Here is a 25,737-nt window from a genome sequence, read left to right as displayed (position 1 = left end):
CCCTTGGTGAAACACAGTGTGAAAGGGGAGCTCTGACCAGGCATAGCATGGTCTGTTTTAGTGTATGTAAAAATGTGAAGAGACCAGTCACGCAACCAGCATTATAAACGCTGTTAAAGCGCGCATAAAACCACGCGTTAAAATGCAGCCGAATTGTGGCCCATATGGCCTTGTACCTTTCCTCTACCTCCTCTCGTTTTTGTTTTAACTTTTTTAAAATAATCAAATGTATGAAAATTCGTTGCCGACTCTTTTAGTAATACGACGTTGATTGATTTAATCAATGCATTGTTGCAGCCCTAAAATTTAAGTAGCATATATGCTTTAAAAGGGTGATATCAAACTTGACAAATGTAACAGGCATCATATACTTTTTTGAACGTTTTATATGACACTGTGTGAATAGGAGGAAGACTACAGCAAGTCACAAGGCTTCATCAGCACAGTCAAAAACACAGGCTACACATCATGTAATGTTGTCTGCAAACAGTTTGTAATGGTAACTGGGAGCTCACTCATGGAAAAAAAATCTTTTTCTTTTTTTACAAATCTCTCATGAAATGACTTTATAAAAATGTTCATAATTCCACATGTAATCATCTCAAACAAGTTACCACTAGTTACTACAACAAATATATATTTGGCCATTGCATTTGCATTTCCAATACTGCCACTTCAATAAAGGTTCATTTTAATAACGTCCAAAAACAAAGGAAAGAAATAAATCAGTGCACTTGTAAAACAGTAGTGAAGCAGTAAAACACAAACTATAAAGAGTTTCTGTCTTAAATAATCAGTCTTAAATAAGTAAGTAACTGGGCCACTGATATTATTTTACCACATACGAACAGTACATATGTTCAATTCAAAATGCAAGACACCACATTTGGACTGTTCCCTGAACCACCTTGGCACAGGTTAGTTAATTAGACTTCTATTATCTGCAGTAGTGATAAAGGATTGCAAAGAATCTTCAATTCAATGATCTCATAAACAGTCTACTTTTCTCATTGTCAATAAACATCTTAATAAAAAAAGTATAGATTTGCATGAGTTATTACACACAGTTCACATTTAATATCATACAACTACAAACAAAATGTGTAACAACAATTACCAGCAGGTGTTCACAACAATCACATATATTGAAACAAATACACTAATAAGAATTAAAACATATTTACTGGATTTCGTATTCTGTGAGTGCAATTGCCTTCTTCTGCCACAAAATACAGATATATTGTGATGCACGGACGCACATCCTCATTGCTAGTGTTGCTGTACAATTCTCCTCAACCAGCAAGATAAAATGCCCAGTCCATGTGCGCTATGAGTCAATGGTTGGTTAGCTTCAGCCAACAAACATGCCAGTATTGTGACTGTAGATATAAAAGCGCATCTTCAAGCAGAGTCTTGGGATGCAAGGTTGTCTCCTGGCTGCTGTATGTCTTTCGGAGTAAAAAACAGAGCAGGATATTACAGATGGGTGATAGAGACAGAGGTTTGGTTATCCAGCTAATGCAATTCAGCTGTACACTGCTAACCGTTTATATCAGACATTTATCACAGCACAACTGTATAATTTCAGGGAAAATTTAACAAAACCTGCAATTTGAAGAGCAGTGAGGTGAACTGTAAACTAAGACAATAAACCTTTATAATCTATGCTCACTCACAGGAAACATATTTAATAAAGTGGCCAGTGAGATCACAGTCAACCACTATAAGTGTGTCTACATTAGACAGCATCAACTTTTTCACAGGTACAAAAAAACTTCAACTCTGTGGAAAATGTTTCATGTTCATGCTGCTATGCATTTACCTGGTTAAAGGTGAATATCCAATACCGCCTCCTCAACAGACTCAATATCCTCCTCTGTGATGACTAATAGAGAGAGACACAGGGAGAAAGAATGAGCCTTAAGGGTCATCTGTTGATTTTCATCAGTCAGTTAACCATGCCTGACTCCACAATGCAGACAATACACCCCCTAATTATTGTTCTTCACCAATCACACACTTCATTTCAGTGTGTGGCTTAGTGCAAGAAACAAATTCCATGCAAATATACAATAAAGTATAAAAAGTATATACCATGCAGGTCTATATATGCCTATATATGCCTAGCAGGTCCAGGGTCTCAAGAACTCTGGTGCTCTGCACACAGATGCTACTGAAAAAACAGGCTTATACTGGGTTTGTACATCTCATATCTGAATGTTGTGCATTTATTTCCAAAAATTCACCAGAATTTATTATTTATGGGTCTACTTTTAAAAACAAATTCTCACAGGGGAGCATACCCATGGACCCCACTTGACAATAATGATGATCAGGCTATTTATTATATATCTGGGCCCAGGGGCAAACAAGTTATGTGTTGTGGCAGTGGTGGACCTGTAATCAGAAGGTTGCCGGTTAGAATCGCAATCCGCCAAGGTGCCACTGATGTGCCACTGTGCAAAGCACTGTCCCCACACACTGCTCCCTGGGTCGCCTTTTAAGGGTGATGGGTTAATAGCAGAGGACACATTTTGTTGTGTGCACCGTGCGCTGTGCTGCAGTGTTTCACAATGACAATCACTTTCACCCCCTGAGCATGGAAAAAGGTTCAGGCTCATTTTTTTTTCTTTACTATCAGCTAGTGGTGATATGAGATTGTGAAGACAATCTATGTGTTGATGATCTGCAGAAGCAGAGAGATCAGAGTATTGTTCTATGTATTGTTCTATGCCTTTTAAGAACCTCTTCATGGTTTGAAGGTATTGTCGTGTGATATTAAAATAACTGTTGAATAATTCTGTAATAGTTTAGGAATTGCATTAGTTCATAAGAGATTGTTTATATTATTTAAGTCTTACATTTTGCCTGCAACTGGCTTGTTCTTCATAATGGTATTTTGTTCTGAAATAACATTCTTAGCTTTAAAAAACCGAGCTATTTACAAAGGAAAATAGACTTGCAAAATACAGAAATAAAATCTATAGTTCCAAATCAATGTAAAAATTGGGATGTCATTTATGTAAACCATGATTTAACTGTCAAAAAAACGTGATATTATATTTTTGCCATATCATGTGAACTACCTGAGCTCTGCAAGTTGGCTGGTGCGTTGGAAGGCAGTGGGAAGCTGTAGGACCGGGCCTGCAGTGATGGCGGAGTCTCATGACTGATGCTTTTGGTGCGTTTGCGACACTCCACTGCCAGCTGACTGCGACAGGCCTTGTGACAATTCACCCCACATGCTGCCACAGAAAGGAGGAGAGGAGATATGGACGGAGAGAGGAAGGACAGGTTAATGTGGGGAAGAGAGGGAGGCTGGGAAAGGTAAAGAGAACGGAGAGACGGATAAAGAAGGACACTGGCACAGAGACAGAAGCTGGCCCAGAATGCATTTGTGAACTGTACACAAACACATACAGCAACACAGACACACTCCTAAGGAGACAGACACAAGCATCAACTTCCCTACTGCATGGGATTCTGAGAAAAGGACAAGAAGGAAAGACGAAAATGGTCGGTGGTAAAAAGAGTATTTTAAATGTATATACATAAAAAAATTTACGAAAACATCTAATAATTTTGTGTCACTATGGAATAGTGTCACTATGGAAACAAATGCCATCCAATTCAAATCTGGGTTTTAGCATCAATAAACTTATTTCATGTCTTCCTTTCTGGCAGAGTTTTTAATCAGCAGGGTATGATAAGTACATGTTCAGGTGCCTCTTTGTATATGTTGGTGGTACATTTTTGAAACATATTTTGGAAGCATTTTAAGCTATAAAGGTATAAGTGATCTTTGTGCTTTTGGGAATAGACCTATGATCTCAGTCCCAGCAAAAGATATCTCACTGTTTTCTACAACTATACTAACATGTTCCTGTGCTATTCATGCATTCTGGTGGTTTAATAATTCCTGTTCATTTTAGGCAAATTATCATGTCCCTATGGCTTCCATGTTCATTTTGGCCTAATCCTTCTCTTATCAGTATGATTGATTTCTGAACCTCTTGCACATGGATAACCTCTACATCAGCAGTTTTGAGAGCAGTACTCCAGCTAAGCCTCAGTCAGCCCATTATAGATATTCAACATTTCTACGAAGCAAAGAGTGATTTGTTTCAATTATAGCTGCTGCCTCTTCCCAACTCCCACTACCACTAACAATGCTAATGGAAATGAATGGGCAGACAGAGCCAAGTCCTCCATCAGTGCTAAGTTCTCATTAAGCACAGGCCGACTTTAAGACTCCCAGTCTGCTAGTGCACCCACTAACACAGTCAAATGTATAAAAACACATAAAAAAATATCAAAAAAGAAACATTGTCACAAATCTGAACTGAATTGTGCAAGATACCCTACAAGTGATAACAAAATACAACTATGATGTCAATAAAAAAAATGTAAAAAATTAAAAAGTACACTATCAATCATTTTAAACCTGATAACTATATGACTATACAGTTGTGGCCAAATGTTTGGAGAATGACACAAATACTGGCTTTCACAAAGTTTGCTGCTTCCGTGTTTTTAGATATTTTTGTCAGTTTTGTGGTGTATTGAAATAGAATTACAAGATTTTTTAATAAGCTTTAAAGGCTTTTATTGACAATTATATCAGGTTTATGCTAAATGTCCTTCATAATCTGTGTTTGGTATTTGTCAGAATTTGGGGGGTTTTGTTGAGGATTGGCCACAAGTTCTCAATTGGATTAAGGTCCAGGGAGTTTCCTGGCCATGGACCTAAAATTTCAATGTTTTGTTCCCCGAGCCACTTATTTATCACTTTGGCCTTATGGTACGGTGCTTCATCTCGCTGGATGGTTGGGAGAAGTTGCTGTCAAGAGGATGATGTTGTACCATTCTTTTTTCATGGCTGTGTACTTTGTGAGTGAGCCTACTCCCTTGGATGAGAAACAGCCCCCCCACACATGAATGGTCTAAGGATACTTTACTGTTGGCATGAGACCGGACTGAAGGCAGTGCTCACCTTTTCTTCTCATTTTTCCAGATGACCCAAACAATCGGAAAGGGGCTTAATCATAGAAAAACTTTACCACAGTCCTCAGCAGTCCAAACCCTGTACTTTTTGCAGAATATCAGTCTGTCCTTTCTTGGGCACCCTGAAGCCTTCTTCATAACACTTGAACCTCTCTCCTTGAAGTTTTTGAAGATCTGATAAAAGATTGATTTAGGTGCAATCTTAGTAGCAAAAATATCCTTGCCTGTGAAGCTCTTTTTATGCAACATAAACTATGACTGCACGTGTTTACTTGCAGGTAACCAAGGTTAACAGAGGATGAACAATCATTTGTAGCATCACCCTGCTTTTAAAGAATCCAGTCTGCTATTCTAACTCAATCAGCATGATAGAATAATCTCCAGCCTTGTGCTTGTCAACACTCTCACTTTTGGTAATGAGAGGATAACTTAAATGATCTCAGCACATCCTTTTGTGGCAGGGCTGAAATGCAGTGGAAATTTTTTTTTGTTTGTTTTTTCAAGTCAAAGAGGGACTTTGCAATTCATCTGATCACTCTTCATAACATTCATAACATGGGGCAGTGGTGGCCAAGCAGTTAAGGAAGTGGCCTCGTAATCAGAAGGTTGATGGTACGAATCCCGATATGCCAAGGTGCAACTGAATCCCAATCTGAGGTGCAACTGAGCAAAGCACCGTCCCCACACAATGCTCCCCGGGCGCCTGTCATGGCTGCCTACTGCTCACAAAGTGTGATGGGTTAAAAGCAGAGAAGCAATTTCCTTCGGGATTAATAATGTTTAAAAAAAAAAAAAAACACGCAAAATGCCATAATAAAAACTGAAGCAGCACTTTGTGGAAAAAGTATTTGTGTCATTCTCAGAACATTTGGCAATATTTGGTATACCACATTTCCACATTTCTAAGCCAGAGATCTCAACTCTTATCTATGACATGTATATTCCATCATTAGCCTGGGTAATTAGTTAAGACATAATATATTCCTCTTGTACAAAGTGTAAAAAATGGATTGTACCAGAGACATGTAACATAGCATTCAAGTGGATGTTACTGGTTATTGAGTAGATAAAATGAAGTGAATTACATTTAATTGACAACAAAGGAACTTCTGCCTGCAGCACCCTAGGATCATAACTCAGGAAAAAAATGTAGCAAGTGGGATTTTCAGGTGCTAGGTCAGTATGTATCTGTAATTACCAGGTCTGTTCAGTAGTTCCTTACCTTTGCACTTGTAGCCTTGTTTGTAGAAACCCCATATCTGACAAAAAGAATAAATAAAAATACTTTTATTGTTTTAATAAAAAATTACATTTAATTGCTATTGTCAGAGTGAAGGACAAAAAGGGAAGGATGACATGAAGGAGAGTGTGAGAGTAAAAGGCTGGATCATAAAAAAAAAAAAATGGAAAAGGTGTAGAATGAGAGAGAAAAGCAAAATGAGAAAGGATGGGGGATTAGGGATCAAGCAGCACGAGGGGCCACAGCAGGGGAACAATGACATGAAAGGAGCAAGCAGGAGATCACACACATGCACACACACGCAATTGCACAGACACACACACAGCTTTACAAAGAACAAAGAAGGCAAAACACTGACCAGCGCACTATGATATGAACACAGAGTTTCACCTGTGACCCACACTATTTAACTTGCTCATTACACACTACGAGTCATGGATAAGCTCATTGGAGAACGATCAAAGCATTATTACATTTAGTCAGGAATTGACCCCTTTAAAGCAAGCCCTGGCTTCAGGACAGCCATCTGAAGTGGCATGGACAGGCAGAATGTGAGTGGGAGGGCCGTTGTTTATCAGCGTGCTCAGAAAAGTTACATAGTGGTGGAAAAACTGAAACTGAACTATTGGGTTGATATTGGGCCAACAGGAAGTCTTGGCTGAAAGGGAAATGGCTGGCGCTTCTGCCACATGCTGTAAGGGTGCCTTATCTTCATTGTTCATTGTCTTCCCATTAGCCTATCAAAATTCCTGTTATCCCATGCTTTGCTTTTTAAAAGCATAGCCTCACTTGTTTGCCATAAGTGGTGAAGCAATAAACACTTCACACCTACGGAGAGAATGGGAAGAGTTAATGGGTAATATCTTCAAACTGTCACTAAGCGCTGCACTACAGCCCCGAGCTTGGGTCTTGTTACACCGTCAGGAGTTACATAAACAGATAAAACAGATACAAGAAAGAATTTAGTTGTCTTCTCTCGAAGAAAAGAAATTAAATATCCTTTTGATTGGTGTTGGGAGTTGGGATGAGCCAGATCTAAACCAATGCCCGTCAATAAGTCACATGCGCCAGCATAATCAGTCATCATCATTGTGTCTTTTTATTAATTTATGTTTTTTTTTTTTATTAATGTTGAGGAAGCCATTGACCTTACACTAATGTCAACGTAGCAATGAACCCCACGAGTGCTGCATACACTTCTGACAAATTGATGAATGCTGTACAGCACACAATATTGGATTGACCTGACTCAAGACCCCCTGGAGGTACTCACAAAGCCAGCGCAGTGTTCACAGAAGGTTGGCTTCACGTAAGTAGTCTCTGAAAAGGTGTGGATAAAGCCCATTTTGCAGTTGAGGAGGGAGCTGGCCTTCATGAAATACTCTATCATCTCTTCACGGCTGATCTTCCCATCCCTGAGGAAATGGGGGATTTTTTTTCAAGAATACAAATATTCTGTACTGAGAAACTGAGACGAAGACAGAAAAACACAGAAGCGTTCATTTGAGCATATGTATAATGCATATTATTAGGGTATAAACTCACTGGTTTGTGTCCAGCTCCCCAAATTTGCTCAGATAGGGGAAGTTGTTTCTAATAATCTCAAACTCTTCTCTGGAAATATAGCCATCGCCATCAGTGTCAAAGTTTTTGAAAACAGACTGAAAAATGCAAACAAATAATTAAACACTTATAAAGTGCAAGATTATGTGTGTTATTCAAATGTGCATATGAAAACTACTAGCATCTACACCTCCGTTAAAGAGTTGTCAAGCATCATTAAGCAATCATTAATTACATAAACAATGCCTCTTTGGATGGAAATTACAAGGAAATACATTTTTCACATCATTAGTCTGAGCAGCATGGCAGCAATGCCAGAAATCTGTTTCCAAAAGTCAACAGAATGTAACTAAATCTCAAAGCTTTCAATCCAAGAATGCTCCTTACATCCACCATCTTCTCAATGTGCTTGTTGATAATGGCTGGATCTGCCTTTGGTTTCACCGATGTGGCCCACTCATCTATCACTGAGGACGTTGGTGCAGGGCTTGGAGCAGTATTCGAGTTCTGGCAGATAGAAAATCAGTTGACACACACACACACACACACACACACACAAATTCACAATCTCTATGATCCTAATAGGGATACTCACCAGTGGCTTGGAGCTACGAGGTTCTCTCTGGAGGGACATCTGATAGATCTCCTCCTCTGTGTGATACTGATCCAGAGAAACCTGCAGAAAACAGAACATTCTAGAGCTGCTTAAGCGTTTAAGCTACCATCAGAAACATGGTCAGAAAGTAAAAATGATTCCGAGCATTTCAAATGATTAATGTTCCGATTTACTCTAATCCTGATTTCACAAGCAGGAAAGGAATGTTTGGCGTTGAGATGAACTGGATGTGCTGCTTTTCAACTCATTTTATATAAGCTACAAACTGTCAGTTGAACTTTGTTTTAATAATTCAGCCTCACGCCCACAGCTTGCCCCATCACTATGTGAGGTCAGGGAAAGAAAGAATGGACTGCAACAGATACAGGAAATCCATGCTGCAATACGCAAAAGGTTTCGATCAGCCAAGCAAATGAACTTTCCATACTTTCTGTTTGCTTTCCTCCCACGGAGGAGAAGATTGCATTCGTCATTCAACACAGCGTACTGGGGCTGTTTAAATAGATGAATGGTATTAATAGGTGTCGTATCTACCTGCTAACGATGAGGCTTTGTCTTCTGCAGTGAATACAAGAGGAGGATTACAAAACATTTGCTGTACATTTTTGTGACAATCAGACTTTAATAGTCTCTACTAACTGCAAAAATATTTCTCAACTAGCCATATTACTGAACTATTTTATTATATACACTGAATAAATACCATTCAAAGTACTATTCTGTTTGAATGTTACTGATTTTCAAGACAATCTAAAATTTATTTGAATAACAGTCTTTATGTTGCTCATGTGACACATCGCAGACATGCTCTCAGTTCTGTACAGATTATTTGTGTTGCACTTTTGTAAACAAGATCTTTCTGTATAATATTGGTGACTGTGAACACGTGTCCAAGGCTGCTGACTATCGGGCAATCAGGAACATTGTAATGTAATGTAATGTTGTAATATAATATATAGAAAACCTTAGATCAATTCTTAAATTGATACTCACGCATTGAGCGTGAGACACAGCCTGGTGAGCTGAGCCAAACAAGCCGGTTCACTAAAAAGAGCCGATATTCTCATTTGGAAGAGACGGACACAAGGAAAACAAATAAAAATGAGAATTGTCATGGACAGAAAAATTTTCCACCTCATTTTAATTAGCTTGCAATTCATTGATTTATTGTTTATTGTGACAGGCCTAGGGGTCGCCAACCCTAGTCCTAGAGGGCACCAGTCCTGCACAGCATAGATCTTTCAATGTTCTACACCTCATTCAACTCAAGAACTGGATGTTGACGAGTACAGAGGTTAAATCGGGTGTGCTAAAGGAAGCTAAACACCAAAATGTGCAGGAGAAGTGCCCTCCAGGGCCAGGGTTGGTGACCCCTGAACCAATGGAGTCCCTGATTCCTCAAACAACAGCAAACTTGCACCACATGTGAGCATGTTTATGCCGTAAAATCTACAGAGGGTATAAATTGCTGAACTGAGTACATGCATACACAGAGGCATCAGGGATGCATGTTATAAACTACACATTCCACTACTACCACAGGCCAAGGCAGAGAATCTAAACAATGAAAAGCTGCCTTCAGTACAGACCGTGAGCAAGTTGAGGAGGTCTGTGTTGGCCTCCAGGTTGGGTGGGGTGGTCTGCACAAGTGCCAGCTCCTGCAGGATGCTGTACAGCTGCTGTGTTTTAGTCAAGTTGACGCAAGTCTTCTCCGAGTTTGCCCAGTCGGGCAGGGCTACATGGACAGCAATCAGGTCCTTCAGGTGGACGCCCAGAATGGGGAAGCGGAACCCTGAGCACTCAGTGAAGCGGCGGCGATACTGGCTGTAGTTTCCACATGAAGTCACCAGCTCAACCAGGATATTGAACGTCTGTGTGAAAATTTTAATTCAGCTTATTTACTTCATTGTGGTGACCATATCTATTTTATTCAGTATGATAATGCTGTGAACATTAATGATGTAATTAAATTATTGACTCTTCAAGCTCCACCTGCAAATTACAGAGGTCACGGTATCTCTGTCAACACAGAACGCTACAGTTAAGTGTCATTCACATTCAAACATGCAGGAATATGGACACAGTATGCGTCCTAATAAAGTCATCCGAATCATGTGCACAAGTCACAAGGTGTGGATAGGGGTCAGTATACCTGACAGTTGTTTTCATGTTGAGGCTGATCAGCATACTAATAAAGCAAATTTAAACAAAAAGGAAAGTGGCAGATGATCTACCTTGTTGGTGTCGTTACTGATGTGGCTTTGGGTTTCTTTCAGTCTGGAGATGGAACTGTTACTGAGACCTCCAACCACTGCCATCAGTGTGTTGAAGTTCTGCAGCTGCAGCAGTTTCTAAGAGAGAGATAGACAGAGACAAACCAGATCATTGAAAGCGTGTAATTGGGAAAGAGGGGACAAAATAATTGGATTGAGTTGTGCTGGGGCTTTTAAATTATATATAAGGATAATTATTTATAGGAAAAAGTATGTTTGATAGATCTGTTTTTCTTCTTTTTAACTTCATGACTGCTTTGTTCATTAAACCACTTCATGAGATGCTCTTTAACATGAGTCAATGACAAAAGCATTCAGGACTGTTTGAAAACAATCCCTGTTGTTTAAGCCAAGAGTGTGTAATGCTGCCATCACAGCAAAAGCTCCCTGCTTTCGTGAGCCCTAGATGTTAAACATTTTTGCCTTGTTTTGTTCTATAACGTATAAAATGCAAAATCCATAAATGAGTAGGTGCATCCTAACTTCTCGCAATATTATTCTATTCTATAACAGGCACAACGTAGAGAGTGGCATGCCAGTGTTACAGTAGTCCAACCAATGACACAGTTGGGAGCATTTTGTGCCCTGCAGCAATTGTGAAAAATCAATTGGACCACAGCTGTGTGAGCAGACTGCCAGGTGGCAGAATTGAGTTAAGCAAAATATTTGTTCCAGTAGCTGAAACACATGAAGTTCATAAATTAATAGGTAGCACATTGCAGATATAAGCCATTGCTTAGATATAACCACCAATATAGAGGCAAACAAAAGCAGGGAAGAAAAGAGGAGAAGAGCAGATGATTTTTGAATCTGAATTCAACAAGAATTCAGATTCAAAAATCCTTCCCCCCCAAATACTCCCACTTCCAAGCCTGGGAGATGCTGCTAGTCAACACTTGGATATGTAAACTTCTACCCAGCCAAGATCCTTGAACTTTAGCACATTTAGAAGCGGTAGGGGTGGGGTGGTCCCACTGTGGTTGAACTAAATAAATAATGATGCTTAGAAAGCAAAGGGGACCACAGAGAATATTAAAGGATGATGATTTATCACAAAATTCATTAGACTTGAGGGCAAAAACTGCTGTCAGATGTCATCCAGCAAATCTTGTGTGATCCAGGGTCAGAACCACACATGACACAGCATGACACAGTTGGCGTTCTGAATCACTTTTTCCAATGCCTGTGAGCCTTGTGACCTTGAAAAGTCTATTATTTCATGGTTTTGTTTTTTTCTTAAAGGCCACGCTATTGTAATGTAGTGTTACTATGTAACCATAGTAACACAGGTTACACCATTCAGAACTGGGGCTACTCAAATCAGACATAAACACTGGGTGCTTTCTGATGCTATTAATTCTGGACGGTAACTTCGTTAAGCCTTGTTATCTGAAATGGACATGATGATGACGACAATGTCTCTAGGACAGAAACCTTTCAGCTTTGACCCAAATCTAAAAAAATTCCACAGGCAAGGTAATCTTCTAATAAACCAAAATATATATGAAGATGCTTTAGGGATTCGGGATTTTTGCTGGTGGAATGATCAAGTTCGACCAGTGAATGGGTTTGACCTACCTGAGCAACTCGTATGAAATGTGAAATGACTGCTGCTCTCTGCGGTGCAGTGGGTTTGCTGAGGACCATGAGCTGGATCCACTGAGATACGCTGTTGAAAAGGGTAATGAAACGTTCCAGAATGGGGTTGTCTACAGTGCAGCCGTGCATCACAAAGCTGTGGTAGTCCTGGAACTGAAAGATGCCACAACACTTCATTAGGTCAACTTTTCAAGAAAGAGACATCAGATATAGTATTAGGTGACAACTGAGACCTATATAAAAGCAAAAACCTTTAAAAAGCATGAATGTAATCATAAATACAGGGAAATGCTACCTGCATAAAGTGTGTGAGTGAGAAAAATAGAACTATGCAGACACACCAATATCTTGGAGAATGATTTGTACTCTAGGTAGGTCAGGTGCTCAGCCAGCTCAGAAGCATCCAGATGGTCAAATAGCAGAGACATTTTTCTCTTCTTTGACACTGAAGGGACACGCTGAGTGACCTGGCGCTTCCACTTATACGAGGGCCTGAGAGAGCAAAACAAAACTCTGTCAATACTTTTGCAACAATTTAAGGACACAGAATGTCCTTAAAGGCTTCAGTGTGAATAGCATTTGTCACATTCTGTGAAATTATCATTTAAAAATATGCTTCAAAGTGCTGCAATTGTCTTTGGGATCAGAAGTCTAATTAAAGTCCATAGAGACTGTACTGAATTAATGTGTCCAAACAAGGGCTTTGTGAAGTCATTAGAATCCAATATGATGCACTTTTACATGATGTCCTAAATAAGATTTGTTGCCATGTGACATGAATTTCTTTTAGTTTTTTCATATACATTAGACACCAGTAGTTTGGAGCCACCCTCAGATGTTTTAGAATATTATTACTAGAAAACATTACAAATACTTTAACAAATGTAACAGATTGTGTTTCAATGTTTTATAGTCTATTGTAACACACTATTAGCCATGTCACAAGAAATGTTCAAACTACAATTGTATATACAGGTCATGTTAAAAGCTTAAAGAACTGGTCAAACTAGATCATATAAGTACTAAATTAGCCAAAGGTCAAGAGCCTTATTTAAGTCTTTCTCTAGAGTAAGCCTGAGGGGCAGCTGGGGAGTGCTTACACACTCTCCACGTCGATAAGCTGGCTCTGACGTTCGTTCCCCTCTGTGTTTAGAAGCTCTCGTAGGTCTTTGATCTGCTCTGCCAGGCGTGGGTTTAGGTTAAACTCAACCGGGAACTCTGCTATCCAGTACCTAATAATGCATTAGCATTAGACAAATGGGAAAAAGAAAAAGAGAGGCCTTTGGAGTTATGAAGGAGTACAGAGTAATGCATATTGCAATGCATGTTACATTGCACACTGACAATCAAAAGTTACTGCGAGTAGAAGATGGACAGATCTCCACATGAAAAATGTATCTATGCATTTTGGAACTTGACTCGTTACTGAAAGGTCATTGGTCTTAATTCACCAACTGCTAAGGTGCCACTGGGGTACCCTTGAGAAAGGTTAGGTTAGGTTTCATGCATATGACACATTTTGTTGCAGCCCTGTGCTGATTATCCCAATGACAAATAATAAATAAATCTGTTCACTTTCATATATCAAGAAAAGAAACAAATCCATATGAAATGGATATAAAAAGCGTAAAATGCAATTTCGATTTAATTACAGCATCCAGTCTGGCACACAGCCATCAGCATGGCACATTAGAAATAGTTGCCCACAATTCATTGGAAAAGAATTCAGAATGTCAGATTTCAAAGGCATCTCTTCTGCCCAACCCTGATCAAGGTCATCATACAGATTTTTTTATTTATTTGGATGTAAGCTTGGGGTCATTGTTATGCTTTCTAGCAGAATCCCACACCTTGGCCAAGGCCCAGTTCCAGCTTACCAAAAACAACCCCAAAGCATGAACACAGTGCATATAGTGATGAAGTGTTGTATTTGCACCAAACTTGCCTTTTGGCTCTGGGGCCAAAAATCAGACCGCAACACATTTTCTTTACTATGTTTGCAATTTTATCCAGGACAGGGTGTGTTTTCTTTTGTAAGAATTTAGGAGACTGTTGTCACATGCAGTACACAAACAATGCTTGACAGAATTCCCTACAACTCCTTCACATGGGGTTCTTTAAACTGGCAATTCTATAGAAAAGCTACACTAGGTTAAACTGTTGAAACAGCCAAGGGGCACCTAATCACGGAGGCCTGAGTAATCTTAGCTGGAGTCAATGAAGCAGGACTACTCAGGACCCCTTGAATTAAGCAGTAGGAGCTGCAACATTGATGTGGACACTGATGTACCTGATTTCCTGGTTTATGTTTCAATTCCTGGCAATTGCCACATGTCATCGGGTTGTTTATTTGTGTGACGAGAAAACATAGTCAGCAGCGGGGAGGCATCTTGGGACGGAATGGAGCAGAGGTTGCGCTCCCCCACCATGCACGTGCTGACGAGCAAGAGACTATCCTCAACCACGCCCATGTGAACTGGGAAAACGCTGTTGATGACGTCAGCGATGACTACGCTGAGTGGGGGTGGAATGACGCAGCATATGCGCTCCCCATCCGATACAGAAAGAGTCGATCCTTCCCGGCTGCAACCGATACCAGCTCCCCACACATGCCCCCCAACATCTCCAGGCGTGCTAGCGGAGCAGACAGTGGTCTTTACCAACCTCATGTACACACCCGCCATGAAAGGGGACTAAGTGTGTGTCGCCCCTATTCTCCCTCTCCTCATCCCTCAGATGGCGGTGTCACAGACAACCCCCATGCGGGTTAGGGGTTCCTCCCTCCAATTGATACAGACAGGGTTGAGCTGGGAGGCGTCCCACGACACCCCCATAACTGGTTGCTGGAGGGGTCGACTGCCACCATGCTGAACCACATCAGGTGTCCAGTCAGAGGGTCTGGGTCCAGTGCAGGAGCACTGGGGTTGCCACCGCCACCGTCCCCCTCCACTGGTGATTGAGTTTGGGTGCCTCCTTTTCCTTTTTTCTGGCCCTCATGCCAGTTTTGTGTTTAATAAAACCCTTTTGTTCATTATAATGCCTCGCTCCTGCACTTCCTTCACCCTCAACCCCAAGACGTGACAGTGTCCAATAAGAAGTCAGTGCAAATGATGGCAGTGCCCTTTTTCAGTAGGATAATGCACCCTGCCATACTGCCAAATGGTTCTAAATGGAACTAAGATCTGGAAAAACCAATGAAGTATTTGAGGCTGGTGATAAAAAACAAGTATGATTCATGTAGGCATCATTTTACAAATTACATCCAGGATCCGCTACAGAGGTCTTTCTGACAGATACTACAGCAAGCCTTCAGGGGGACATGAAAGTGAAGTGATTTTTGTCATTGTGATAGACAGCAAGCACAAGCAAGCACAACGAGTCCGCTTTCTTAACCACTATGCCAACACTGCCTGGATGGTAATGAATATCATGGCTGATAACATATGTATGTGCATGCTTAAACGTCTGTGAAACCATTACATTATATAAATGGCCAGATTAAAAGGTAGCTTTTGCTCCAGTTCTATATGCGGGAATGCTGGCTCTTACTTTACTAAATGACAGATTTTTGTCCGGAGATCAACTGTGCAACTCTCATCTTGGGATCTACAGAAAAAGTTAAAGACTATATGGCTCCTCATCAGCAATCATCTTTATACTTATACTTTATACTATAACAACCATATAGGGCTATCAACATCAGGACTTTTAAATGACATATATGTTAAATTGCATTTTGGTCAAATAAATCAATCTTTTTGTCTTATTTGTGTTTAGTCTTAAGTGCAAATGACAAACTGACAATTGACAATTAAATTGAGTGCCTGTTGAAACTAATATATCTAATAGACCATAATGCCTGCTGAAGCAGCCACATTGGCTAAGGATACTTCTGCACAAGTTTCTTGGCCAAGTCGGTGGAGGGGAGATACCACGGGTGCATCATGAGGAACATGCGAACCATGGATGAGTCCTTCAGAGTGCCGGTGTCATCTGAAAGAGATTTTAGATATAGAGAAATTGGATTTCATAATTTTGTTTGGAAAATATACTTATCATTCTCTCATAAAAGCTGAGAGATGAATGTTGTTGAAGAGGCAAAATAATGATTAGAAACTCTTGGAAAAATTCTGTCAAATGGCCGAGTAAGCCAGAAGCAAACTGAAAGAGTACTAAAATAGCACCTTTCTACATGATTGAACAAAGCTATCCCATTCCAAAAAAGAAACATTCAAAAAAGATAATTACTGCATACAAGTTTATACTGACCAAAAGCCTGGATGCAAACATCCACTAAATCATCCACAGTGGCCGACTGCTCTAAATTCCCCGTGTCCATTGTTTTTCTTCTCTTTGTAGATTATCCAAGACTTCAGATTTCTTCCTACAAAAAGGGGGGAAAATGTGTGAGGTAACACATAATAAATACACCTGGTACAATGACGTTTTTGAGGAATTATTCAACAAGATGATCAAAGCAGCTTGTTAAAACTGTCACAACGATTTGAAGATGATGGTTTGAAGAGCATTGCACAAGTGCATTTAGGGTGAGTACAAAACCAATTTTGGCAATTCACTGACAGAAAAGTGGTTGTGTTCACCCACTATCCATTACCACTTACTCCCAATCAGGGGTCGCAGCTGCAGGAGCCAATCCCGGGTCATTGAGCGCAATGACCTGGGACCCGGGTGGAAACACGTGTATTCCTCACACAAAGCCAGAGCCTTGATTCGAACCCACAGCCTTTCAAGTGTGAGGCTGCGTCATTTAACCCCAAGGGGGAAGAAGATGACTTTGTTTGAGAGAAGATTTGAAAAATGTGTAAATAAATGCATTCTTTCAGGCTCTTGTCATAGCCTGATGCTGTTCTGATTTTTCCATCCAGAGAATGTTATATGTCACAACCATCTGACATGGCGAGGCAGGTGAACGGAGATGACAAGACAAGATGACGAGGAAGAAGGACGCATTCGCACGACGTCATGATACAGGGGTTTAATCGGTGAAGAACAGGACAGGGGAGACATCTGATAACATGGTGAACATGTAACGTATCAAAGACCCGACCGAGAACAGACACGAACAGGGCAGCTTTATACAATTAAACAGGTGAAAACGATTAGGAGACATTACACAGAACTAACGTGAAACTCCCTTCCAAGAAACCCCTTCCGGACCGAATCATGACATTATATATTTCAATATACATTATATTGTTTCATCTGTGTGGTTTGTTGCACTGTGTGCCTGTTATAATCAAGCAATCAAATCAGTGCATCCATCATGTCATTTGATCATTAAAATGAATTAGGGTGCCGTTAGAGTGAGACACCTGTCCCCATATGCTGTCCATTTCACGGCCAGCAATGTGACAGACAGTGCCAGACTAACAGAAAGAGCTGCACACTGCATACTTCAGGGTGAAGAACACACACATACCAAAACAAAAGTAGAGATGCAGTCATGCTTCTTAGTACTGGCACTGCAGCTGCTGTTCATGGCAGACTGCAGTAAGATCCAGCAATTGGCTTTAACCTATGGAATCATGGTTTAAAAATAAAGAAATACAGCCTGCTTTCCTTTTTTAAACAAAAGGCTGCTCTGTGTGAAACCATGGCAACACATCCTGACAGCCCTACTCTGTAGTCCCTTTACTGTCTGACTCCACACCAGCCTCCATAAGATGGGTTCACCAGAACACCACGAAAGGCCGGTGCAGGGCTCTATGTGCTGGTAGTCATGCAGTTTACTGGTTTGGGGTGCAGTAAATATTCACACTCATGCCTTGTAAAATCACACAGGTCACACTGATGATGACACTCGATAATGACATTTTTGGAAGCCATGAAGAAGGGGCAGTATGGTGCATTTGAGACGTCAGTGAGAAGCAACCGAGATGCGCCAGAGAACGTTTGTCTGCCGCATAATGGGGACAATCACAGCACTTGAGACGCTATCACGGGCGGGGGGTGGTTTTGCTAACAGAACAGCTTTTTGTGGCATATTGTTTTATGGTGATGGAGGCACTGCAGCAAAATAACGTTTGCATGTGGACGAAAAAGTGCACATCACAAAGCCCCCTACCCTGATTGTGTCTCTACGCTGCAGAAAGGTGGGCGGACACCCTCAATTACAGACCTCACAAGCAAACTGAGACGTCGAGGGGCACAGAGAAAAAAAAAAGCAAGAAAAAAAGAGAGCAGAGACAGAAATAACGAGTGACTTAGGTGAGATCGTGCAAGAAGGCCGTAAAGAGCATAACAGCTGAACATAATAAGATCTGATGAAACCTTTGGTCGTTTCTCAATTCAAAATACATCATGTAGAGCCTCCCATTCTTGGGGGTTCATACTTGTAAGGCAAGGAAGTCCAAACTCACAAGGACAAGAGGACACATGGAGCTCAGTATGCGTCAGACATTCTGGTATATTTGGCGATATTTTGGCAATAAGTCCATGCTGACTGCATCCTCAGGAAAACATCTGTACTTGTACTTGGAACTGCACTTAGTCTCTGACTGATGGTGTTTCACAAGTTCACAAGAATGCAAGTTCAGAAAAGAATGCATATTTGGAGGGCGGAACCAGCGACCACGTTCCAGTCATTGTCTTAACAGCAGCAAAAGGCTACAGAAATAATTAGAAACAGACAGGATAATTACATTCTCCTCTCAAAGATATACATATCTAGCAAGAAGTGCTTCCTTGATTTGTCGATTTATTTAAGTTCTGATGATGTACGTGAGCTGATGAGATTCAGATTGCTTTGAAAAGTTTCTAAACCTTTAACTACTGCTTCTCAGTTTTTAAGTCTCATTTTTGTTTTTATACATTTAAAATTTTAAATTTACAGCATTTATCAGACACCCTTATCCAGAGCAATTTACAATCAGTAGTTACAGGGACAGTCCCCTCCTGGAGCGATTTAGGGTTAAGTGTCTTGCTCGGGGACACAATGGTAATAAGTGGGATTTGAACCTGGGTCTTCTGGTTCATAGGCGAATATGTTACCCACTAGGCTACTGCCACTACCACTAGGCTACTATGTGCAGACTCTGTCATCCAAACAAAACAAAACCAGCACATCTCCAAGCATAAGTACAACTGCAGCACCCAACTCATTTGCAACAAAAGGTGTAATTGTTCCAAAACCACAATCTACAGAAAAGGTCTTTAGCTACTGTCTTTGCCTGCATATATATATATATATAGACACACACACACACACACACACACACACACACACACACACACAGTACAGGCCGAAAGTTTGGAAACACCTTCTCATTCAAAGTGTTTTCTTTATTTTCATGACCATTTACATAAAGAAAACACATTGAATGAGAAGGTGTCTCCAAACTTTTGGCCTGAACTGTATATGTGTGTGTGTAAATAAATAAATAAATAAATAAACAAATAAATTTACATACACACACACACACACACACACACACACACACACACTTAAGAGGGTTATTGGGCTCAATAAATGTGATCATATGTACCACAGTCAGATGTGACTGTATATAATATGTCAAAAAGTTAAATAGAATATGGCTGAATAAAGCCTCAAAATACTGTTCTTAACTCCACTGATGAAGATAGTTTTCAATATATTATTAATAGGATGTGGTAACATCCCATGGCAAGATACAAAGTAACAAGGTTTGAGTTTGCATGATCCTATGAATGACAGGCAAATGATGATTCTTACATGAACCATCTCTCATGAATACAAAATAATGAGTCAAAAAGATAGATGCTTGCCCATCGTTAGCATGGCGCTTAGAGAAAAGGTGACATTTCATTAGTCGCCTAGGTGACTGCTCCACCGGTCTCTCACATCTCTACGCATCTGTGAGTTATTTGCTCAGGTCAAGCGATGGTCAGATGCTTAATAATCCCTTGATGTCTCTACAGCTAACAAGCTCTCGCTCGGCCTCTCCTCTAATCAATGTGGACTAAAATTGAGTTGGGCTCCACAGCAATGCATTGGGCTGGCTGGGTGTTCGAGGGCCGAGGCACAGGGTTGGCACTTGTTGCTTGGTGACGCTTCTACAGGGCTATCGATCCTGTGGGGTCTTTTGTTGGGAGAAGGGGTGGGCAGGGGGGATACATGGGATTTGGTCGCCTGTTGCTTTATCATCCAGTCCATCACATTCCCATGGATTCTGCTGGCCTTTGGCTTGGGTTTCTGTAGATTTCACTCTGCAGCTGCAGTTTCAAAGCCATTTCAGATGACTACAATAACATTTTCTGTGGTGCTAGTTATATCAGCTCCAGGAGATATTCCTGAAATGCCAGGGCCTTGAAATCCTTGGCAGAATCATGGTTTCCCAACCTCAGGTGGTCAAATAATCTGTCATCATAAAAGAGATTCTAAAGAATTGGTAGGGAAATTCATGAAAATACCCCATTTCATGAACTCAACTAATCTGAACTCTGGACAGAGAGCTGTGAAGTGCCGCATTTGTTCAGTGCATAACTCACTCCTGATGCCAGCATTACATCACTGTGGCCATTTTTACAAAAGCCATGCAGCAAACTGCTCATAAGGGTTCTAGGACAGATGCACAAATGCACACACTCACTTACAAACACTCCAAAAACATATTCGCCATGACACTGGAAAAAGCCAGTAATGAGAACCACTTGTAATGTCTAGAATAAGTGCTGGGAAATGTTTGAATTTCCTGAGGCCATTTGAATAGACAAGTTTGTGAAATAAATGGATGAGTACATTCCTCCAGATGCAGTATTTGCAGCACCCACAGCAGCGCTGAAGGTGTGGGTGTTGACAGGGGTATATCTGCTTCTTGCCAAAGCTGATACAGGGCTCTACTGCGGGTTGCTTTTCTGACAGATACTATTTTGGGATCATATGCGGGGGGGCTCCCTTCCTGCATTCGACCCTGTGAATACAGTTTTGGCGGACCAGGGAGGATCCTGCTTACCCAGATTAGCCCCACCGCCTAGGGTGAGAGGGGAATTTAATGTTGGCCGGTGGGAGGGGATGTAACTGGGAGAAAGGGAGATAGAATAACATACATAGAATAGAGTAGATAATAGTAGCTATGAGGAAAAAAAAAACAACTAAAATACATAATGCAGATAGCGTGCTTTTGTATATTCACATCATTATGAACACATGCAGCCTAGCTTTGGACCAGTGAACCTATGTAAGAACAAAGCAGCCCATCTGTGAACCCTTACGAAACAAATGTATATTGCACTATACTAGAATTTTTATTGCAATACATTATTAAAAATATTTCAGTATATAAAAAAACTTCCCCATTTATTTGCAATGCCATTTTCAATATATAATCTAACTTAATGTAGGGACATTTTCAGTATATATAATAATATATTAAATTGTATAACAATGTATTTATTCAATATATGAAAATAATTGCAATATTTTCATATTTCCTAATTCATATATGACATTTTCCCCTGTTGATACACTGAGCACAGTCCCAATTAGCAGAAACTCTCCTTGTCAGACTGAGAGCAGCTGTTTTCAGTTGTTGGCCAGATGCTTCCTGCTTTTTTACCCGACATCAGTACATAACAAATACCGGAAGCCAGTGTGTGTTTGAGTGAAACGAAAATTGTGTGCGTGAGAAAGCGAGAGAATGAACAAGAGAAAGAGAGAGGAAGGGCGGGGGAGGGATGCAGAAACAAAAATTTCAATTGTAGCTGCCTTTCAGCGCTGTAGTTGGCACACCAGTTATCTTTTTTGAACAAAATGCTTCCATTCTCTGTTATGCCTTCCATTCTCTGTTAAAAACTGCCTTTTCTGATCTTTATCAAAGACATTCATTATCAAACACTATTGAACACTGGAAGTCTTTCTTTCATGTTTCTCACAGCCTCTAACCCTGTCCCAATGAGAGGTGGTAATTTGGGCTGGAGCTGAAAATATGCATCCTGCATCACAGTTGGAGAACGTGATAAATGAACCTTAATTCATGTTCCTCAGCACCTCTTGGTTGCTGTGTTGCTGATTTTGAGGATTTGCCTGTCACCTCGTACGTAATGCGGGCCAATGCATGAAACAGCGGGCTCTCTGATCCCCTCTGCAGAGTACAGTACTTTCACATAGTGACCTACTCCTTGTTGTCTGCATTTATGCTATGACATTCAATAACTCATACAAAGATGAGGCTGTAAGCTGCGTGAAAACGTTTAGGAGTTTCTGGATCAATGCTGTACCTGAATACTGTTTACATGCCTCTGTTCAGAGCCAATGAATTTAAAAGCTTTCCAGACAGAGGCTGAGGATTTCCTGATTACAAAACAGCCTCAATGAAATTTGCAAAGGTCAAGGGGCAACCCCCGCATCCTGTTTAAGGACAACAGTCATGATGGGGTTTCAGTTTTGCTACAAAACAACTGCAGACAGTAGAAAATGGAGGAAGTGGAGAAGCGTGAATACCCAAATCAGATACCAAGCCAAAGATAAACCCCTTCATTTGCATGGGTTAGCTGTTTTCAGAATCAAATGAAATGCAACCGAAATAACAAAAGTCAGCTAAACTGGAGTCCCATTGCCATCAATCTCTGCCTGGGATTGCACACTGACCTACCAGCACTAGGCTATTTCCTCACTTTCAGACAAGATGCAGATGATCTGTCTAGGGATCATAATCAAATTTTGACACTTTTCTCACGCACACACCTAAAACAACATTAGCACCAGTGTTGTCGCATTTTGTCTGCCTTTACCCTATTTTTACAAATGCAAAGTTGAAAAGTCCAGGTAAAACGAACTGACTCTCTGATGGAACGACTGGAAGATCACTCAAGTGCACATATATCCATGGTAGCTTTTGGGACTGTGGGACGATGTCTGCTATAATTACTTTTCTGTCTAAGTTTATTACACTCCACTGGGATTGATTTTTTTCTTTATCATATCACAGTTTCCCTTGAGTAAATCCCCCACAATTATGTGAAACACACAAAGAAACCAATTACAATATATTTTGAATAAAGAGCACTGGGACACACCTCCCTTTTCTACAGAGGACAAACTCAAACCTGAAGTGCTTAATAATATTGAAGGCCTGACCCTATTCTCAAGTCAACACTGATTGGTCATGGCTTCACGATTTGAAGACTGATTGCTTGATACTGGAATTAAACTACAGCATCAGTTACTTAAAGAGCATATATGTTTGCTATATGAAAGCTGTTATCATCAGCTTGGTGTTTGGTGAATTTCTTGGTCTGTGCTGTACACTTGCTGTTCACTGATCAAACCCTACAGCATGAAAAAGACAACAATGCTCATAGCATATCCAGCCTGACATACAGATTTCTACATGCATACTACATTCAATGTTTACATAAATATGTAGGAATGACGTAGGAGATTACATAGTTTAATTTTAAATGTGGCCAATGGCATCAAATGGCAATTAATGTCCAACATTTTCTCGTTGTGTGAGGCCGCACAAGCTCCTGCACACTACTTTGATAGTAGTTTGCTTTTAAAAATAATGCACATGATTGCAGTGTCCTATGAAACAGCCTCTTGTCTGCATGTATTGATGACAGCCAGGTAATGATATGGTGTTTGGGATTTACTTCAGTTTGAAGAACAGTACATGTGAACACCCAAATGGAGAGTTGTTGGGAAGTGCAAGTGAGAATGAGATCTGCTCTGTATTAACTGGTTTTGTCTTAATTCAGCCAAAATCTGTGCTATTTAAATGCCACATGCCGTTTTATATGTTGCTTGTTACAGGAGAATGTGATGATCATAAAAAATTTAACTGATTGAATGAAGGAATGCTGTATTTTGTCACAGGAGCAGTTTATACAAAAGTGTATTTTCTACGTTACTTTCCATGCAATGTGCAGTTCTCACAGAAATGATTTAAGAGTAGGTTGCCAAATGTGCTAATTCAGCTGAAGTTAGATTTTCATTCAAAACTATTTCATGTTTGTATGTTTTTTATTTTTCCATAATTTTCCAAACTTTTTGCTGTGGGTCATTTTTTTCATGGACATCTGTATTTTTTGTGTTGATGTCATACAACAATGTCCTCCGCCAAAATCCCATGCTACAGCTCTGCTCCAGTGACATTGAAGTTCCTTAGTTGGTGGCACTGGGTGACACATTGATAAATTAAATTACAAATTAACAACTTTGTGTGTCTGAATGCCTTAATTTTTTCACATTGGCACTCACAAAAATTACAGACACACTAACCCATGTTGGAGAAGATGGTCCAACCTTGCTGTGGACCAAACCAGAGATGAGTTTACCAGAGTGGACTGAAAGCCAGGGGCGTCCTGCACTCGCCCTGCCTGTGTTGGCGCAAGAGACCCGGCATAATGAGAACGGCTGATCAATATCCAGCAAAATGAGCTGCCCTTGCCGTCTTTCATACAATGAAGAACTGACACACGACAAAAGGCCACAGCCAGTAATAACCAGTGATCCAACAATGCAGCAAACGCATCGTACAAATGTAAATGTGCACGTTTCCAAAATAACTCATCTTTAAAGCAAAGGCTACATTTTGCACCATGCAGCCTACATTTCTATTCAGATTTTTACACACCACAAAGGTCTGATGCATCCAGTTGGATTCTCTTCTCCTCCCCAATGTGAGCGCTTCTAACATTTGTAAGTTTTGTCTGTTGGCTTTGCGCTGTTACTCCTCAGTGTTCCTGCTTTGATCAATTTGGCTCCTTCCGAAATGGAATTGCTACAGATCACTGAAATGGATCATGAAAATGGATCAGTAATATAAAGCAGTGCGTGAGATCTTTCCAGGGAAGGACTGTTTGTGAGTCACTCTGCGGCTCAGTACAGATACACAAAAATTGCGTAAGACCCCATAATGAATTTGCAGCCGCGTCCGGATGTTAAGTAAGGACGTGCCTGCTGCGTGCTGATGCAGATGTGTGGGCTGCAGCGCTCACCTTCAAAGTTTGCGAAAGGCGTTCCGCTCCAGACGCAGCGCAGCCCGCGTGGAAAGCTACGCCGGGAAACAGCAGGTCAGGGACGAGCCACTCTCTCCGACCTAAAAGCATGAGCCACAAGTGTCATCAGTGGAGATCCGTGGTGAGTTGAGGGGCACGGGGACCACACGCTGAATGAAAGAGGACAAACTCTCCTCCCGCTGGACCAGACGGGCTGAGGCAGACCAAGTCCGACGGAGTTTGACACCAGTCCTGTGCGCTTCTGCCGGTCTCCTCTCCCACCGCGGCGCGGTATCAGTGCGCACTGCAGGATCGCTCGCGCGCGCGCCCCCGAGATCGCTCGCTCCCGCCTACCGGAGACTGCGTCGCAGGCCGCCGTTTTGTCGCGTTTCAAGTGTGTCACTGAGCCCAGTCCGCGTTGGACTGTCGTACAAGGGGCGTCCACAGGCAACACGGACTACTTCCATTCCCACTGAGAGAAGGAAAGCGCGCGGAACGGG

General features: G+C 40.9%; 1 protein-coding gene across 3 annotated transcripts; it reads right to left on the bottom strand.

Moving 5' to 3' along the window:
* Positions 1 to 207: 207 nt before the first annotated feature.
* On the bottom strand, positions 208 to 25,737 carry LOC114788436 (RAS guanyl-releasing protein 2-like). 3 transcript variants are annotated; one of them, XM_028977017.1, is made up of 17 exons: positions 25,238 to 25,736; positions 16,565 to 16,679; positions 16,186 to 16,288; positions 15,845 to 15,901; positions 13,396 to 13,527; positions 12,637 to 12,787; positions 12,275 to 12,448; positions 10,658 to 10,774; positions 10,013 to 10,294; positions 8,403 to 8,483; positions 8,195 to 8,314; positions 7,790 to 7,905; positions 7,518 to 7,659; positions 6,227 to 6,263; positions 3,087 to 3,245; positions 1,823 to 1,885; positions 208 to 1,448 (listed from the first exon to the last, which is right to left on the bottom strand). In XM_028977017.1, exons 2-16 carry the CDS (start codon positions 16,632 to 16,634, stop codon positions 1,827 to 1,829), a joined length of 1,800 nt encoding a protein of 599 aa, XP_028832850.1. In that variant the 5' UTR covers positions 16,635 to 16,679; positions 25,238 to 25,736; the 3' UTR covers positions 208 to 1,448; positions 1,823 to 1,826. The 3 variants fall into 3 exon arrangements, with proteins under 3 accessions (XP_028832850.1, XP_028832858.1, XP_028832867.1); XM_028977025.1 differs by lacking the exons at positions 208 to 1,448; positions 1,823 to 1,885 and having other exon boundaries at positions 3,103 to 3,483; positions 25,238 to 25,737; XM_028977034.1 differs by lacking the exons at positions 208 to 1,448; positions 1,823 to 1,885; positions 3,087 to 3,245 and adding an exon at positions 3,341 to 5,178 and having other exon boundaries at positions 25,238 to 25,737.

Source organism: Denticeps clupeoides, chromosome 1 (assembly GCF_900700375.1).
Source record: "Denticeps clupeoides chromosome 1, fDenClu1.1, whole genome shotgun sequence".
In the NCBI taxonomy this organism is placed as follows: Eukaryota; Metazoa; Chordata; class Actinopteri; order Clupeiformes; family Denticipitidae; genus Denticeps; species Denticeps clupeoides.
The sequence above is the reverse complement of the archived record's forward strand: the minus strand, read 5'-3'. Positions and strand labels throughout refer to the sequence as shown.

Excerpts from the sequence above, each read along its gene's own strand:
- LOC114788436 (XM_028977017.1), bottom strand. The coding sequence starts at position 16,634 with ATGGACACGGGGAATTTAGAGCAGTCGGCCACTGTGGATGATTTAGTG. Across the intron at positions 12,449-12,636 it reads AATCATTCTCCAAGATATTG|TTCCAGGACTACCACAGCTT; the intron begins GTGTGTCTGCAT and ends GGCATCTTTCAG. Across the intron at positions 10,295-10,657 it reads TCAGTAACGACACCAACAAG|ACGTTCAATATCCTGGTTGA; the intron begins GTAGATCATCTG and ends ATTTTCACACAG.